Source organism: Fragaria vesca, unplaced genomic scaffold (genome assembly GCF_000184155.1).
Source record: "Fragaria vesca subsp. vesca unplaced genomic scaffold, FraVesHawaii_1.0 scf0513160_u, whole genome shotgun sequence".
Taxonomy (NCBI): Eukaryota; Viridiplantae; Streptophyta; class Magnoliopsida; order Rosales; family Rosaceae; genus Fragaria; species Fragaria vesca.
The window spans coordinates 1,345,508-1,361,374 of NW_004443448.1; the positions used below are offsets into that span (position 1 = coordinate 1,345,508).

General features: G+C 37.1%; 2 protein-coding genes across 2 annotated transcripts; one reads left to right on the forward strand and one right to left on the reverse strand.

The window, feature by feature from the left end:
- The first annotated feature begins 5,138 nt into the window (after positions 1-5,138).
- On the forward strand, positions 5,139-10,319 carry LOC101291202 (sphingosine-1-phosphate lyase-like). Its single transcript, XM_004310053.1, has 15 exons — positions 5,139-5,502; positions 5,576-5,621; positions 5,890-6,041; positions 6,275-6,334; positions 6,777-7,001; positions 7,094-7,235; positions 7,428-7,478; positions 7,570-7,661; positions 8,279-8,405; positions 8,543-8,558; positions 9,009-9,116; positions 9,202-9,256; positions 9,337-9,483; positions 9,696-9,774; positions 9,883-10,319. The coding sequence occupies exons 1-15, from the start codon at positions 5,300-5,302 to the stop codon at positions 10,003-10,005; spliced, it is 1,626 nt and encodes a 541-aa protein (XP_004310101.1). The 5' UTR covers positions 5,139-5,299; the 3' UTR covers positions 10,006-10,319.
- Positions 10,320-11,465: 1,146 nt separating this feature from the next.
- Positions 11,466-13,789, reverse strand: LOC101307273. The gene is made up of 5 exons (XM_004310177.1): positions 13,784-13,789; positions 13,629-13,689; positions 12,484-13,274; positions 11,680-11,971; positions 11,466-11,485 (listed from the first exon to the last, which is right to left on the reverse strand). Exons 1-5 carry the CDS (start codon positions 13,787-13,789, stop codon positions 11,466-11,468), a joined length of 1,170 nt encoding a protein of 389 aa, XP_004310225.1.
- Positions 13,790-15,867: the final 2,078 nt, after the last annotated feature.

The window sequence follows — 15,867 nt, forward strand, 5'->3', positions numbered from 1 at the left end:
ACTTGGGTGATCTGGCCGGAAAACTGTAATTCGGCGGACTCGTCGGGGATGGAAAGTGGTCGGGGAAGCTGCTGGAGTCGGCTGGGGTGGAGACCCGCCCTCGCCGGCGCCGTACGGTGACGAACGGACGAAAATCCGCACATGAGAAAAATTCTATATATATAAACGTGTTGGTATACGGGTTGATTAGTTTGCACTTACAACTCACTGTTCTTGAGTGAGATTCAACAATTATCCACTTACAGAAGAGGGTTTGATTAGTTTTCAACAAACTCAATCGTTTTTAAGCCGAATATATTAAAACTTCTTGCAACCCGGCCCAAATACTGAATATTATTTTAATTTCTTAAAAATATCGAATATGTTATAAATATTATAATCTATGTGGCTGTCCATGTAATTACTCATTAGTTATGTACTATGATGTAAAACATACCTTTATATAAAGAGGCTAATGAGAATGAATGAGTAGACTTCTACCTCCTCCCAACTATCCTCTATGTGTCTTCTCTCTACCTTTCCTCTACTTTACAACACGTTATCAGCACAACTCTACCATTGAGTTGATAACGCCAAAACCCCTAAAAAAAAAAATCTCATATTTTTTCTTCTGCCGCTAGCTATAGATTGACATGCTATCACGCACAACTTTTCTCTACTTTACAACAGAATCTTCCATGTATAAGGAGATTATATGTCTCACTGTATCAAATAGATGCCAAATTTGGAAAGATTAATGTGCTACAATTTTCAAGCCGCTTATTGTGCTACTATGTTGATTTGTGTTGTGCTGCAATTGCCCTAACTTATTGATTCCTTTACGGACACCGATTATTATGCTTATTCAGAATGTTATACTAATCCTATGTAAAACTTGCATGCTTCAACTCCATTTGTATGATATAATTTGAAAGCTACAGCCATGGGTTCATGGAGCAAATAAGGGAGTGATCGACGTCTGACCCAACTAGCTAGATATGATGTATATATTGAAAGGAGGCTAGATGATGAATAAATAGAAATGTAGTATGTGAAAATATATTGTAGGAAAATTTACTTTAGTTGCATAAATATATCATTTATGAATAAGAGGTCGCGGGTTTCACAATTTCACTTATAAAAAAAATATTGATATTGATAAAACTTTATCATATTGTTTGTACTTATTTTTTACACATCGGTCCACTAGGCCGAATTACAACATTTAATGATAATTGTTATGATTATTTCGTATAATTATTATCACCATTATTAAGATTTGTCGAGATTTATTATTTGGTATTAAAACCAGATACCAAATATTGAAACAATGGCGATATATGACAACAAAGTAACATTATGGCTAATTGGAATAATTGAAGACCGAAATTTCAACATAATTAACAAGTCAATTCCAACGAAGCCGCAAGAAGAAAGAAATAAACGTGCGATTAAAGAGAAAACAATACGGAGCATATCTTTGATTTGATCATTAAAACCGAAATATTTATTTTATTTAATTTTTTTCTCCTTCCTTAATTTTCATGTTTGTAATAGTATATATATGAGACATATACCTCATTGTAAAGTGTCCCCGACCAACACGACAACACTTCAATACAAACTCTCAAATTCTACAAATTCTCTTCAACATCAATCTTTTCGTTCTTGTTGTAGCCTAAGTTTCTTCTTCTTTTTATCATTTTTTTTTACATTCCGCACTTTATCACTTTCTTTATATTCTGCAACTTACTTTTCTGCAATTTACTCTTCCGCGTCTTTAAATTTCATACACTTTAATTTATCCACAACAAGAATATAGAGCAAAGGACACACAAAGAGTGTGGCATTTAGAGGTGTTGCAATCCACACTTGTGTGACAATTTTTCCCTCATCTCCACTAATACTCACACTTGCCACACATAACAAAGATTGCAACACCTCTAAAGGCCACACAAGAAGTGTGGCCTTTGCTCTATATTCTTGTTGTGCTCACAATTACTTTCTGCACTTTAACTTTTATGCATTTTAGATTTTGTTCTTTTACGTTTCGCACTTTATTTCTCGCAAACCCATACAAAAATCACAAAAAAGAGGAGTACCATCGGTGAAAACGCCGAAAGTCCTTGTAACAAAGGTAAGAAAACCTAACGACCGAGACGGTTCATTCCTCAGCCTACAATCACTTGAAAAAAAAAAGTCAGATCAAGTGCAAAATATCAATCAAAACCTCGCTTGGCCAACATGCCGCGAGTTGGCACACCCGCAACACTAGAATGACTATTGTACCTTCGAGTCCCTCAGCCTCTCTTTTCGGCCGAGGCGATTTTTGAGGCAAACACAAATGACACTAAAGACGAATCTAAAGGCTAAACTCACAACCTTGCTTCTGTAACTTGAGCTAGGAGAGTCTCCTACTCTAACTCTTAGCTGTTTTTTCTTTTTTTGCTAGGCCTTTTAGGTCCCCCTATAACCAAAATAAGAAGAAGAAGAAGCTAAACTCACTACCACAAAATGAAAATAGTTAATTACAAATACATGACATGAAAATATAGTTTCACTAAAATAGAAGAATTCAAATACATAGGAGATCGAATCAGTGGCGGATGCAGGACATTTTGTAAGTGGGGGGATAAAATGAAAGCTAATTAAGGAGCCTATATATGGAGACGGCACACGTACTGTCCATTTTCTCTTTCTCGATCTCCATATATTTGTAGCTCTTGAATCTTTTGAGTATCAACAAGACACGATGCAAAAATATGAAGGAAAAAAGACTCACAAGTTAGATATGAGCTCAGAATTTGGAAGTGGGTTTGAGAGATGAGAGTGAATTAGGGTTGTGGGGGTGTGTTAATTTGGCAGTTAAAAGGAGATAATCAGATATGGAAGGAGAAGACAGAAAAATTGGAAGTGGAAAATTGATGGTTTTGTCAAAAGTAGGGTTAAGGGTTAAGTAGATGAAGTAGTTCTAGTAGTGATGGAAGATAAGCAGACATAGTGAATATATTGGGAAGGGGAGAGAGTTGGGTTCTTCTTCTTCCCCATTTGAGCAAACCACCTGCTTATTGGGAAAGCACATCACACACAATGTCGTTCTTTCTACTTTATATATCTCTACTGAGATTTTTTCCTTTGCTGGGTAGCAGATTCTCAAACCATAGGTCTATATGCTAAGTGGTGAAAATCAAATGAACATTGACACATACAAGCAGGTTAACAGAAAAAATTGGAAGTTCACTGGCCGGGGGCAACTGCCTCCACTCGCCCCTATTTGCGTCCGCCATTGGATCGAATACATTGCTACTCTCACAACCGAACAATGAAATTATTGATTAGTTGATGTCAATATCAAGAAAGAGATTAGACGTCAACTATGAAGAGAAACTCCTCATCTTTCTGTATATATACTATGTGTCTATGTCTTATGAGGGGGCTATTAAAAGTTACAAGATATCTAATCAAAGATTGTGTAATCGTGTTTAACTTTGTGTTCGGGACTTGATTTGGGCTGTCAAAAGAGCCTCAAAAGCGGGTTTACAATTTCTAAATTTCTCTTGAGCTATGTTGCACGAACACTTCACACCCTTGGAGTGTCGAAGTGTCCGACACACCTGACATGGCAACACGCCTCCGACATTGCCCAACATGTGTCCGACACGCCACGTGGAGAGTCGGACACATGTTGACTTTTCTGACACGTTGACTGACACGTCACCTTAGCCTCCGACACGCCATGTCATCAATTTTAAATATATATATATTTTAAAAAAAAGAGGTTTAGATGGATTATGGAATGATTGATATTTTCTTGTCTATTAGGTGTTAGAGGGTTGTTGTGTTACTAAGTTGATGCCTAGTTTTTTTTTTATAACCTACATCAGAATTGCCCATTTGATTCTCTTTAATGACTTGTATTTGATTCTCCTTAATATTATTTTAGGGAAAATTTTAAGAACAGTACATGACAAATGGTCCACTCTTAATTTTAGTGTTTCAAGTTTCAAAACAATTAAAATGGTACATGACGTTTAAACACCGGCACACTTTTAGCACATGCCGTTAATAACACTGTTAACTCTATGTAATTTCTCATTTTTTAAAAGGTGGTTTCTGGTTTTCTCAATTCTCTCTTTCTTTAAGTTAGGTTTTCTTTTTCTTTTTTTCTATTTATATACTTTTTTAACCTTGTAAACTCAAACCATATATTCTTAAAGACTTTGTTGTTTTCCCCTTACCTGGTTTCTTTGTTTACTATTCGTTGTATTTGTAAGTTATTAGGTTTGATTTTAATGAAAGGCTCATATTAATCAAAAAAAAAAAAAAATTTGTTGCTCGTCCCAATCCAAGTAAAACTAAGACATAGCTTTCTCGCTCTAAATTTCCTTACTCAATACCCACCGATATATATTCAAACCCTTTCCTCTGTAACTTACCAAATCAAATCATCTTCCAACTTCCTTCTACAGTCCTACCTCAATCACCATTTTTGTGTATGCTAGGTTTGAACGGGGACGAAAAAGAGAGACAACAATACTTTTTCTTTTCTTATTTCCCTCTCCTTATTAATTATTAATTTAATTATTGATTTTAATAATTTATTACTGCTAAATTAAGGAGTGACGGATTTGCCTCTCAAACTTTAACGGAAAACACGTTAGATAAATGAGAATATAACGGTATGTACATATTTTCGGTTGAGATTGCAAGTTCATGTACCGTTATAATTGTTTTGAAACTTAAAACACCAAAATTGAGAGTCAACCATTTGTCATATACTTAAAATTTTTCCATTATTTTAATACACTTATGCAATGGATTAAATTTAGACAAGAAAGAAAAAAAAAGATTGAATTTTAATATTTTTATATATTTTTTATGTATTAAAAATACATAAATATATTATTCTATTTATCACGTATAACCAGGGTCGGAAACTTTGTTTTTAAATTTTACCCGTCGCCATGTCCGTGGGCAACATAGCTGTCGGGTCCAGTGATATCTCGCTAGCTCAACCACAATTTGCTATACAAAATGAAAAAACCTAGAGGGAACCGACGATTATTCTACGAGTGAAAATCATGTGACAAGATTCGTCACGTGAGAAACACCGTCGTTGTGATCGGGAAAGCCAACCCACCAATACACAACAGTTTGAGTTTCAACGCTTCCTCTCTCAGTCCATTGACACCTCACCATTAAGCTTCAGTCAGTTTCTCGCTTAAGCTACGCAACCGATTCCTTCAACGCAATCACAATTTTCACATGCTCATAATCTCATCCTCTTTCATCTAAGCAGCCACCATCAGATTCTCGCCCGATGGATTTCTCTCCAGTCAAATCGTTCCTGCTCGGAGCTCGGGCTTCGGCGAATTCCTTCTTGGAAGGCTACGAGCCGCTGGTTCTGTTTTCGACGCCGCTGATCGGACTCTTGGTCGCGTCAAGGCTTCAGTCGGTGATCAGTGTCCTGCAGGAGAACGGAGTCAAGGCCACTCTCATAGGCTTGTTCATGAGCTTCATCAAGTAAGCTACTAAGCTTTTTCACATATTCTGGATTTTTTTTGTGTGTTGATTTTTTTGTGAAATTAAATTGCAGGCTGGTTCCTGGAGTGAAGAAGTACATAGACGCCGAGAAGCAAAAGGTGCGTTGGATTTTTTTTTGAAATTTTAGTTTTTGGTTTCGCGGCATTTTGTGTTTGTTTGATTGATTCTAGATGTTGTTGGGGTTTAGTTGAGCTTTAAATGCTTCCCCAGCGAGTTGTTCAGGTCTTTAATTTAATATTTGGAGGTTGAATTGATCAGAGGTTTTTGTTTTGGGGCCCCTCAGCTTTAGTTTTAACAATACACAAGTGCAGATTTCATTATTCTTGGAAAATAGTTGATTTTGGAGGTGTGTTGTTGGAGAAGCAGGTGGTGGATCAGTTACAGTCTGGTGGTAACTCTAAAAGAGAGAATTGGAGAACTGAGTTGCCTGGCGCGGGGTTGGGAGCGGGAGTTCTTGACCAGATGAAAGAGGAGAAGAGAAAAGATGTGGCTTGGCAAGGCAAATGCTCTGGTACAGTGTATGTTCTTGAATTTTCAACTAAATTCCTTTGTTCATATGTTATGTCACAGATATCATTGAATCACTGAATGTATAATGTCAGTGCAATCAAAGGCGTTTCAGAGTTTTTGTGTATCTAGGTCATGCACAACAGCAAAAGTGTAACACCTTCACTATACAGAGAAGGGTGTTGATCTGCAGTGATTTATTTATTCGTTTTTCTTTCTGATTCAGCTTTGTTTTTGTTTGCAGATATATTGGAGGAAGTGAATTCGAAGGACATTTTTCTCTAATTAATGAGGCATGCTCAATGTAAGTAAGATCTTTTACATATATGATACATGTAACTTGTTGTCAATGGCCCTCTACTATTGCTAGTCTTATTAGGCATAAACATGTTGCTTAGAACGTGGTGTAGAAAGAGAAATACCAGATATAATTCCGGGATAAACACTTAGGATTCTGAGTCCTGATACATGTTTACACTTGTGATTAGGCTTATAAGAAAAACTGTTGTTATGACAACATCACATAGTGAGGGAAATTTTATGATCTTGGTATAAGCATTCATTCTACTTCTTTGGATGTCTTAGTTCAATAGGGCTCTTTGTTTATGTTGATACTGTCGTGGTTATGCGTGCCAAAGAACATGTCTAACAGTGCATTTGCTTCATAGCTAGGGGTTGACATAGTTGGCATATCTGATATACTCGTCTTTACCTCTTGTCTGAATGTTTCTTGATTTGGCTTTCAGGTTTGCACATACCAATCCACTACATATGGATGTATTCCAGAGTGTTGTACGGTTTGAAGCAGAAGTGGTTGCGATGACAGCTGCAATGGTTGGAAGTAAAACAAAGTCTTCCGGAGGACAAATATGTGGAAACATGACATCAGGAGGAACTGAAAGTATATTACTAGCTGTGAAAACATCACGTGATTATATGAAAGCCAGGAAGGGGATTAAAAAACCTGAAATGTATGTTAATTTCCAGTTACACCTCTTCATATATACTGGTCTAGCATGCATGTTAGAGTTGTTTATATAACTCATCTTATTTCCAAGCTTAGGATAATACCTGAATCTGCACACTCAGCATACGACAAGGCTGCACAATATTTTAACATCAAGCTCTGGCGTGTCCCTGTAGATAAAGAGTTCCAAGCAGATGTCAAAGCGATCAGAAAATTCATTAATAGAAACACCGTTTTGGTATGTAATGATTATAATAATTCCTTTGCCTTCCCTATGCACCCTGTATATAAGGGTAATATACTGTAGTTTGAACTTTGTTATCTGATTTGACCTGAAAGAAAAAAAAAAAATCTACATTTAATCCATTGTATAACCAACTTCAAGTTTTTATTTACCAGTTAAACTAACCTTGATCTGTTCATGCTGTAGATTGTTGGATCTGCACCTGGTTTTCCTCATGGCATTATTGATCCTATTGAGGTATTTTGTTATATCCCGGAGGAGGTTGAAAGATGCATTTTGGCAAAAGCATATGATCTTAGATGACAACAATGGGGAATTTCTTTTACAGGAACTTGGTCAATTAGCTTCTAGCTTTGATATCTGTCTCCATGTCGACCTTTGTCTTGGGGGATTTGTACTACCTTTCGCTCAAAAGCTGGGGTATGTCTGGTTTGATTTAGTTTTTCATAATTTTGGCGGATATATTTGCTGTTGGTTTTATTATGCACCTTGTAGTAAATGATTAATGTTAATGTCTGAAAATGTAAAGTACCGGTGGTACTAAAAGGTAGTGAGCAGTAATTGATTGAACGTAGGAAATTTGAAGTTATATAAACTACATGGAATTGGTCACATTGACTTTTGCTGTATGGTACTCAAATGGATGTGTTTATTAATGCAGATGATCATCTTAGTTAGATCTCTGGGTCACACAATTTAGAGCTACTCGAATCGGTAATATTATGTAGGGGTGGGTACTTGAAAATCTTCTAATGAATAATTTGGATAATTTCAGCATTTTTTTCTACATCTTTAGATGTGACAATATTCTCTGTCTTTTCAGTCCCTGTCTTTAGTAGTATCCAGAGCTGCAGTAGATATGCTACTTGCAGACATCATTTTATGACCTACAAAAACCCTCGCATTGAGTAGCACAGTTTTCAGTTGATTGTTCTGCTAGTGCAGATTCTCTCATATTCTCCCCAAGAATACGTGGCATGTTCCTCCAAGACATGATCTACCTACTTATCTTTTATTTATTACCTTTTGTTTTTCAGGTATCCGATTCCACCCTTTGATTTTTCAGTTAAAGGAGTGACATCAATATCAGCTGATGTGCATAAATATGGGTTGGCTCCTAAAGGAACAAGCATAGTTCTGTACAGAAACCATGACATTAGAAAGGTATGTATTTATACTAGTCAGAATTTGAGATACTAATATTGGTTTACATTTGGTTAACACCTCTCTGATGTGATTTCTTTCCATGTCATATGGTTCACCGTAATACTGGATTTGTATGACTTTCTATCTTCCATCAGCATCAATTTGTGGCTGGTAAGTTTTTGTATGTCCAAGCAATATCCAGCAAGTAAAGTGAAATTTTCATTTAGTTTATTTCTTGGAGAACTTTGAATGGTTATGCTTTCTTTGAAAAACCAAAGGATATAAACTTTTTACATGGACATAGATTATTGATGCGATTGCCTGATGGCATCGATTAGATGATTGGATATTAGTTTTTGGCTTACCAATAGCTTCATCAGAGACCTCCGTAAGCAAGGAGGTTATTTGGATCATTTACTACTCCAGTCATGATAGAAGCGTTAATATGCAAAAACTCTACTGGAACTGGATGTTTTCATTGGTCATGACAAACTTAAGAGTAAAGACAACAGAGTATAAGCTGAATAAAGTTTTTATTCATTGCTTGAATCAAGTTATAGATTTTGATACATTGCTATAATTTGTGGTCTGAAATTGGTGTTGTCTGTGTCCATCTTGCAGTTACGGAGTGGTCAGGAGGGCTGTATGTATCTCCAACCATGGCTGGAAGCAGACCTGGTGGGTTAATTGCTGGGGCTTGGGCAGCTATGATGGCTTTGGGGGAGGAAGGTAAGACTTGATTGGTCAAAGGTTCTTCTAATATGATGATTTTGTCATGTTGTTGGCGGGTGAATGATTCTGTTCCTTCTTGTAGGGTATCTGGAAAACACAAGGGCTATCATGGAAGTATCCAAAAAACTTCAAAAAGGGTATTGTTTTCAACTTGTCTTTATTTGCCAACGAGAGCAGGGGCCTTGTTCCATTTGAAAATATTGCCACTTTGTTGCAGGTTAGAGGATATTCCCGAGTTGTTCATCATTGGACGGCCAGACATGACAGTTGTTGCATTTGGTTCTAATGTTGTTGATATATTTGAAGTCAATGATATCATGTCATCTAAAGGCTGGCATTTGAATGCATTGCAAAGACCTAACAGGTAGGCTCCTGTTTATGCACAAAACACACACTTCATGGAAATAACATTTCTTTTAGCATGCACAGCAATCGTAGTTCATAAACCAATTCAAGTAGATTGTTTTACTCACTGGTCTGTCAATATGTGGTCTTTCATCGGTCATGATAGTTCATAAACCAATTTAAGAATCAATCCTGACCTTTGTTTTTCTTTCCTCATTATGCTTGAATCAGCATTCACATATGTATGACACTTCAACATGTACCAATTCTTGATGACTTTCTGAGGGATCTAAGGGAATCTGTGAAAACCGTAAGTGATTCTTGCTCTTAATATAATACTGAACCATCTCTACCATTTGATCACATCACCAAACACCATTTATCTCATAGAATCCTCATTAACCCCGAGAATTTTCAGGTAAAAGAAAATCCAGGTCCCATAAGTGGAGGGCTCGCTCCTATTTATGGTGCTGCAGGGAGGATGCCAGATAGAGGTATGGTCCAGGATCTGCTGGTAAATTACATGGACGGTACATGCTAGTGGTGCTGTCAAAATTGAATTTGTACATCATACTTGTGTGTCGTGCCTGATTCATTGGTTAATTTATAAGAAACATTTACAAGAAAACCAGTTATAAGTAAAATGAATAGTCATTCATTGAATATCATCAAATACTTGTCTGTATCTGCTCCTTGTATACAATGTAAGGATTCAATTGCCTAATCCGCAAAGTGTAAAATGAAGTCCTTCATTGAATATCATCAAATACTTCTCTGTATGTGCTCCTTGTATACAATGTAAGGATTCGTTTGCCTAATATACAAAGTGTTTGCCCATCACTTGTTGGAGCCTCCAAAAATGTTTCACCAAAGACATGTAATTGCAACATTTGTAGGACTCGATGCAGAAATCACAGAGGAAAATGACTGAAGTGACTGCCCACGTTGTAGTTGTGGAAGTGCCAATATGGCTCACGTTATAAGAGAACATATTAGTTTTGATCATGTGGCAACTGATCATCTGACTATATAGCTGCTTCAACCTGAACACTATCTCTGGGTTTTTTTTTTGTTTGTTTGTTTTTTTGTTTTTTTTTTGTTTTTGTTTTTTCTAGATTCCTTCAAACCAGTTCTGTTTAGGTACTGGTTTGGTTTTGTCCCATCCATTGGAAGTACGTCAGATTGAGTATTACTGGCATTATGAATGTTATGAGCATGAACGGTTTGAACGGTTTAAGTTTTTTTTGATAGATTTGGTTTGTTCATCGACTTGCACAAGTGCTCTACAAATAGGAATCTAAAACATAAATCGAATTGTAAAATGTGGTCGTATGAGCTCTAGAAATAGGAATCTAAAACATGAACGAAGTGTAAAATGTGATTGAAAAGTGAGTCATATGACTTGGTGTTAGCATGGACGACAATGAAAACTGGAAGAGCTTAAGAGTTCATATATGTGATGTGTGTGTGTGTGCGACTGTTGTTGGGAATATATGTGTTACTTCTACGTAGGCTCCTCCCGCTCAAATCGCTTGAGTAGAGTGTCCATTTTCAATTGAAAAACCTGAAGATAGGTCGCAATTGAAGGTGCCCCAAATCAACTCTTCCAAAGCATAAACAAGAAACGGCGGCGTCTTGCCGTTGCAGCATAGGAAGACGATTGAGCATCATCATCACCCCCGTAAGTCTTTACTGGAATTAGGGGTTTTGAACAAAGCAATTTACAAATTGCAATACATGTTTATTACAAGCATCTGATAATGGTTTTAGTTTCGATTACAAAAGTTTCATATAACATGATCACTAGCACAAGTTCATGATCTTATATTATACATTCACCAAATAGATATATAAGAGGAACCTGCCTCTTTTATTTATCTGGTTCCACTCTAGCTCTTTGATCATTATTACAACTTACGTTTACAAACAGCAGTAGTATATGAATATACTGATTGAATTCAGGCGTGACAATTCCGAAAACCCAACTTGCTTTCCCCCTCTTCACAGCTCCAAGACTAGGTCTACACCAATCATAACAGATATAGAACTGAGAAACCATAGGCAAATTATAGTACTACATTGCATGTAGTCATAGTTAAGACTTAGGAGTAGGCTAGGAAAGAAATCCAAAATTATGCTTGATTTGAGTAACTATGACAGTCTACCATTTACAGTCATATGTTATATAGTTATATAAGGTGCATAGTTTACTTACAGTCTGCATCAGTTTTGATCCAGTGCTCCTTGTTCCCATTTGAATCAAGGGCACCAAGTGCAAACTGGGGAGGGTTAGATTGGCTCTTGTAGCGTCGCATGATCTGGTTTGATGAAGAGACTTGTTCAGGATATAACATGATGTCTTGATCATCTGGGAAGACCTGATCTCTATGGTTGCTGATCCCATCACTGCTCCTTCTCTTTTTATTCTCGCTCTTTTGATACTTGCCAGATTTTTCCCCAGCAGTCGAGTTTTCTGGGTGAACTTTTCTGTGGAACATCTGAAGGATCTACAGGTCACAACGCATTATTTCAGTTTATGTGTACATAGTATAGGCAATGTTTTTATGTGAAAAGTAAAAACATGTACATAGTATAGGCAATGCCTATTGTAACAGCTTTAACAGCAAGTATTCTAAAACCATCGTCTCTAGGTACTCGTATTGCACACCTTGGGTCATTCTAGGGGGGTAGTTCATAACAATCACGGTAGTTTATGTCTATGTGTTCATGTCAAGGAGCACTGAAATGTTATTAGGTTAGCATTGGCAGTTCATAACTATCACGATAGTCTATGTCCAAGTATTCATGTCAAGTAGCTCTGAAATGTTATTAGATTAGCATTGGCAGCATAACTGTCACGTCAGTTTATGTCTAAGTGTTCATGTCAAGGAGCACCGAAATGTTATTAGATTAACATTTTTAGTTCCACTTTTCTTAAAATTCAGTTCTCTTTGTTTTGTAGAGAAGATAAGCCAAAAGAAGTACTTTACTGCAGGAGGGGTATCATAGACAAGGTTACCTTATTCAGTTTTGTTTCCGCTGAACCAGGTTCACCAGCTGCTGTAGAGCTTCGAGAAGAAGCATTCATGTGAAGCACTTTTTTCATGAGCTTCTTTTTCATCAAATGAATGGAAGACTTATCAGCTTCTTTCTGGTCTGCTCTCTTCTCCTCCTTGCTGAGTTTTGCTCCAGAATAATTCTCTTCGGTCAGTTTACTCTTCTGAAACAGCTCACCAAGAGATGTCCTCTGCTCCTTCTTTGCTACTGTTGTTGTTTCTGGCAACTCATATGCTGACCCAAAAAGATATCCCTGAAGTGGGCAGACTGTAGTTCCATTAGTCCCATTGCTTTCTGGGACTTCTAGCATCTTACCACTTAATGTAATGGTGCTACCATGACTACTTCTTCCATTGCTAACATGGCTGTTCCTTCCAGATGAATCATTGCAAATTTCATCCTTAGCTTCAGCTACCAGCACCTTTTCCAACTCATCATTTATGAGTTTCAGTTCATTCTCTGTGGCCTCCGTCTCTTTTTCAGTGATATTCTCCACAGACATGCCCAGTGTTGGTGTTGATGGCTCGGTGATGACTTGGTCTGAGCCAAATGTACCGATTGCAAGAAAACCATGGAAGAGCTCAGATGCCGCAGCATAGGATTCATCTTCAAAGTAATCTTCTTGATCTACCTTGGCTGATTCTAGACCAGCAAAAGAATTTCGAAGCTGATGGTCTCTCTGGCCTTGTTTAAAGGGTTTATTGCCGTAGTTTGCCTTTCCATAGTATTGCTGATCATCGAGTGATGGCTGCCCTGCAAGACATGCACAAGAACGCTCTGACACAAAAAAGAAATGTAAGGATTTTTATGACATAATTCTAAACTGTACATTCTGTATTGTCATTTACAAAATTCTTTGTTCGGACTAGTTCTTATTAGGTTGTGGAAGTCTTAATTGTTTTCTTGTGCTGTCTTCCAGTTTGATTGATCTGTTTGATTATAATCTTGATTGTATTAACAAGTTAAGCCTACATATTGTAGCCTTTTCTACATGCACTTGTATGACCTTCCAGTAAATGCATGCACATGGTTTTTATGCCTACATATTTTTTTTCTCTCATGTTGATGGCCATTGTAGAAAGATGCACGTAACAAAACACAGCTTACCAATGAGGAAAACAGGTTCATTGCTATTCTGACGAAACTTTCGATGCATCCATCCTAGTAACTGCAGCATAGGCATGCAAGAATATCAAATTGTACATAATTTGAAACAGTTTAAGGTCTTTCAAGGATAACAAGAGATAGAGTATTTTTCTCACCTTCATCTTGTGATCGTCCTCTATAAATTTGAGCTTTGATCCAATTCCTTTTGCTAAGAGTGGGACAGAGGTGCTTCTTTTCCTTGGTAGTCTAATATTTACGAGTCTTTATGTATAAGATGTCAAATAGTATCTGAAACCCTCCAGTGCTCGCAAGGAAGGTGGACAGAGGGATCCACACAGATAGTTACAGACTTTGGTTGGCTATGGCCTGTCAAGAACTTGATCATATCAAGTGGCCAAAATGTCATGGGGGTCCCATATCCCCATCCTAGTCATTGCACAGAGGTATATGTGTGAAATTGGTATACAAGTTTTACAAACATTTTGAGCAGGAATAGTCATTTCTTTCAGTATAGTACTAGTATTGCAGATACATCTGAGTATGGTGTTTGGAGTTGCAATGTGCACGTCCTGTTTTGAGAAGATGAGTTTGTCAGGTGCGCATGAATGCAAGTGTCTGTGTCTTCCCATGCTTTGACATGTTCATGCCCATGCACTCTCTCCAGACGATAATGAAGTAACTTTTATTTCTAATCATGTCTACTGTGTCAGTAATTTAATTTACCTGGTGTTTGTTGGGAAGACCCTAAATTATATAGTAGTGACTAGTGACTACAGGGAATATTTTGTCGGCTCCCAATAGAGCCAAACATATAATTCAACAATCGAGTAGATGTTCGACAATCTAGTTGATCTTTTTCTCGTTTTAGATGCAAAAACTATAGTTCTCTATTCTATATGGTAGCCCACCTGAGGTATGGCCATTGTGATTTCTTTATAATTGATGTTAAAAAGTTTCTTGATTTCTTGTTTTTGCTGATTGCAGTACTGATTTCAGGAACTGTCATAAGCTGATTTCAGAAAGGAATCAAGAAACTTTTTAACATCAATTAAATTTGCTAGTCCTTTGAAGAAAATCAGCTTATGACAGATTGATGAAATCAGTACTAATATAGTAATATACAGGTCTGACTCCACAACTTCAACTCATATCATGTTTTCTGTTTGATAGCTATCCAGCATTATATACGAGTTGCAGGTATTGTAGGCAATGCTATTGTGTTTTCCAGTATCACTCTTGAGTCTCTGCCATAAACTTTAAAGAAGATAAACACAGTCCTGGGATCGAGTTCTGTCACCTGAGTAATCCTTACTGTTTTTCCATGAGGCTGTTAGGTTGCCAGATGCCCAGATCCTCCCTATTGTTAGCCATTCATGTTGGTGTACTTGCTAGTTGCGTCTATCATTGTCCTTGTAAACATTTTTTTCGACAGTAAAGCCATGTGGAACGGGGACGTTGGCCCTGGACAATCCCCATCAGCATCTCCTTGATTCGAGTAAGGAGATGAAAAAAGGGAAAGGGCTTGTAGACTTGGTGACAAAGGCACAGTTGTATCCTTGATGAATGAGAACTGAGAAGAAACACATTCATTAATGGATTAAAGCTCACTCAAGTACCATAATTTGATGCATTGAACAAGTTTGAGATTTTCATTACAGAAGAAATTGTCTATGTGAAAATGATGGATCATGTAAACCTTGTGGATCTGCTACTTCTCTTTTGCATTTGTACTCTCTGGACTGTAGTAACATGAACAAAACAAAGTGTTGATAAGATTGTCATTAGAATTATTTATCAACCATGCTCTTGAATTGGTTCACATTGATTGAGAACAGTCTGAAATGATCTGGAGTTGATACTAATCAAAATAATTGTGGTACACTGTTACATTGGCAGGCTCCCTATGGTTTATTTCTACCTACATGCTATGTTGAGATTCCACCCCTCGTTGATTAGATTTAGTGAATAGCAGGAGACATGCCCCGTGAAATCTCGCAATCTGGTTACTGTTGATAAGGACTTCAGAAGAGCTGAATCTTGCTTACAGGATAATATGCGTGCTACACTGATTTATCTGTAAGTGTCGATCCATACAACAATAACCAAAGTTGTTTTCCTTTCTTTCTTGTTTTTTGGGTATCTGCACATATGAGTTCTATATGGTATATTGCCTCCAGTGAACTCTATTCACTAATGTTAAACATATGGGGAATTACTTGTGCAGGTGAAATATGATATA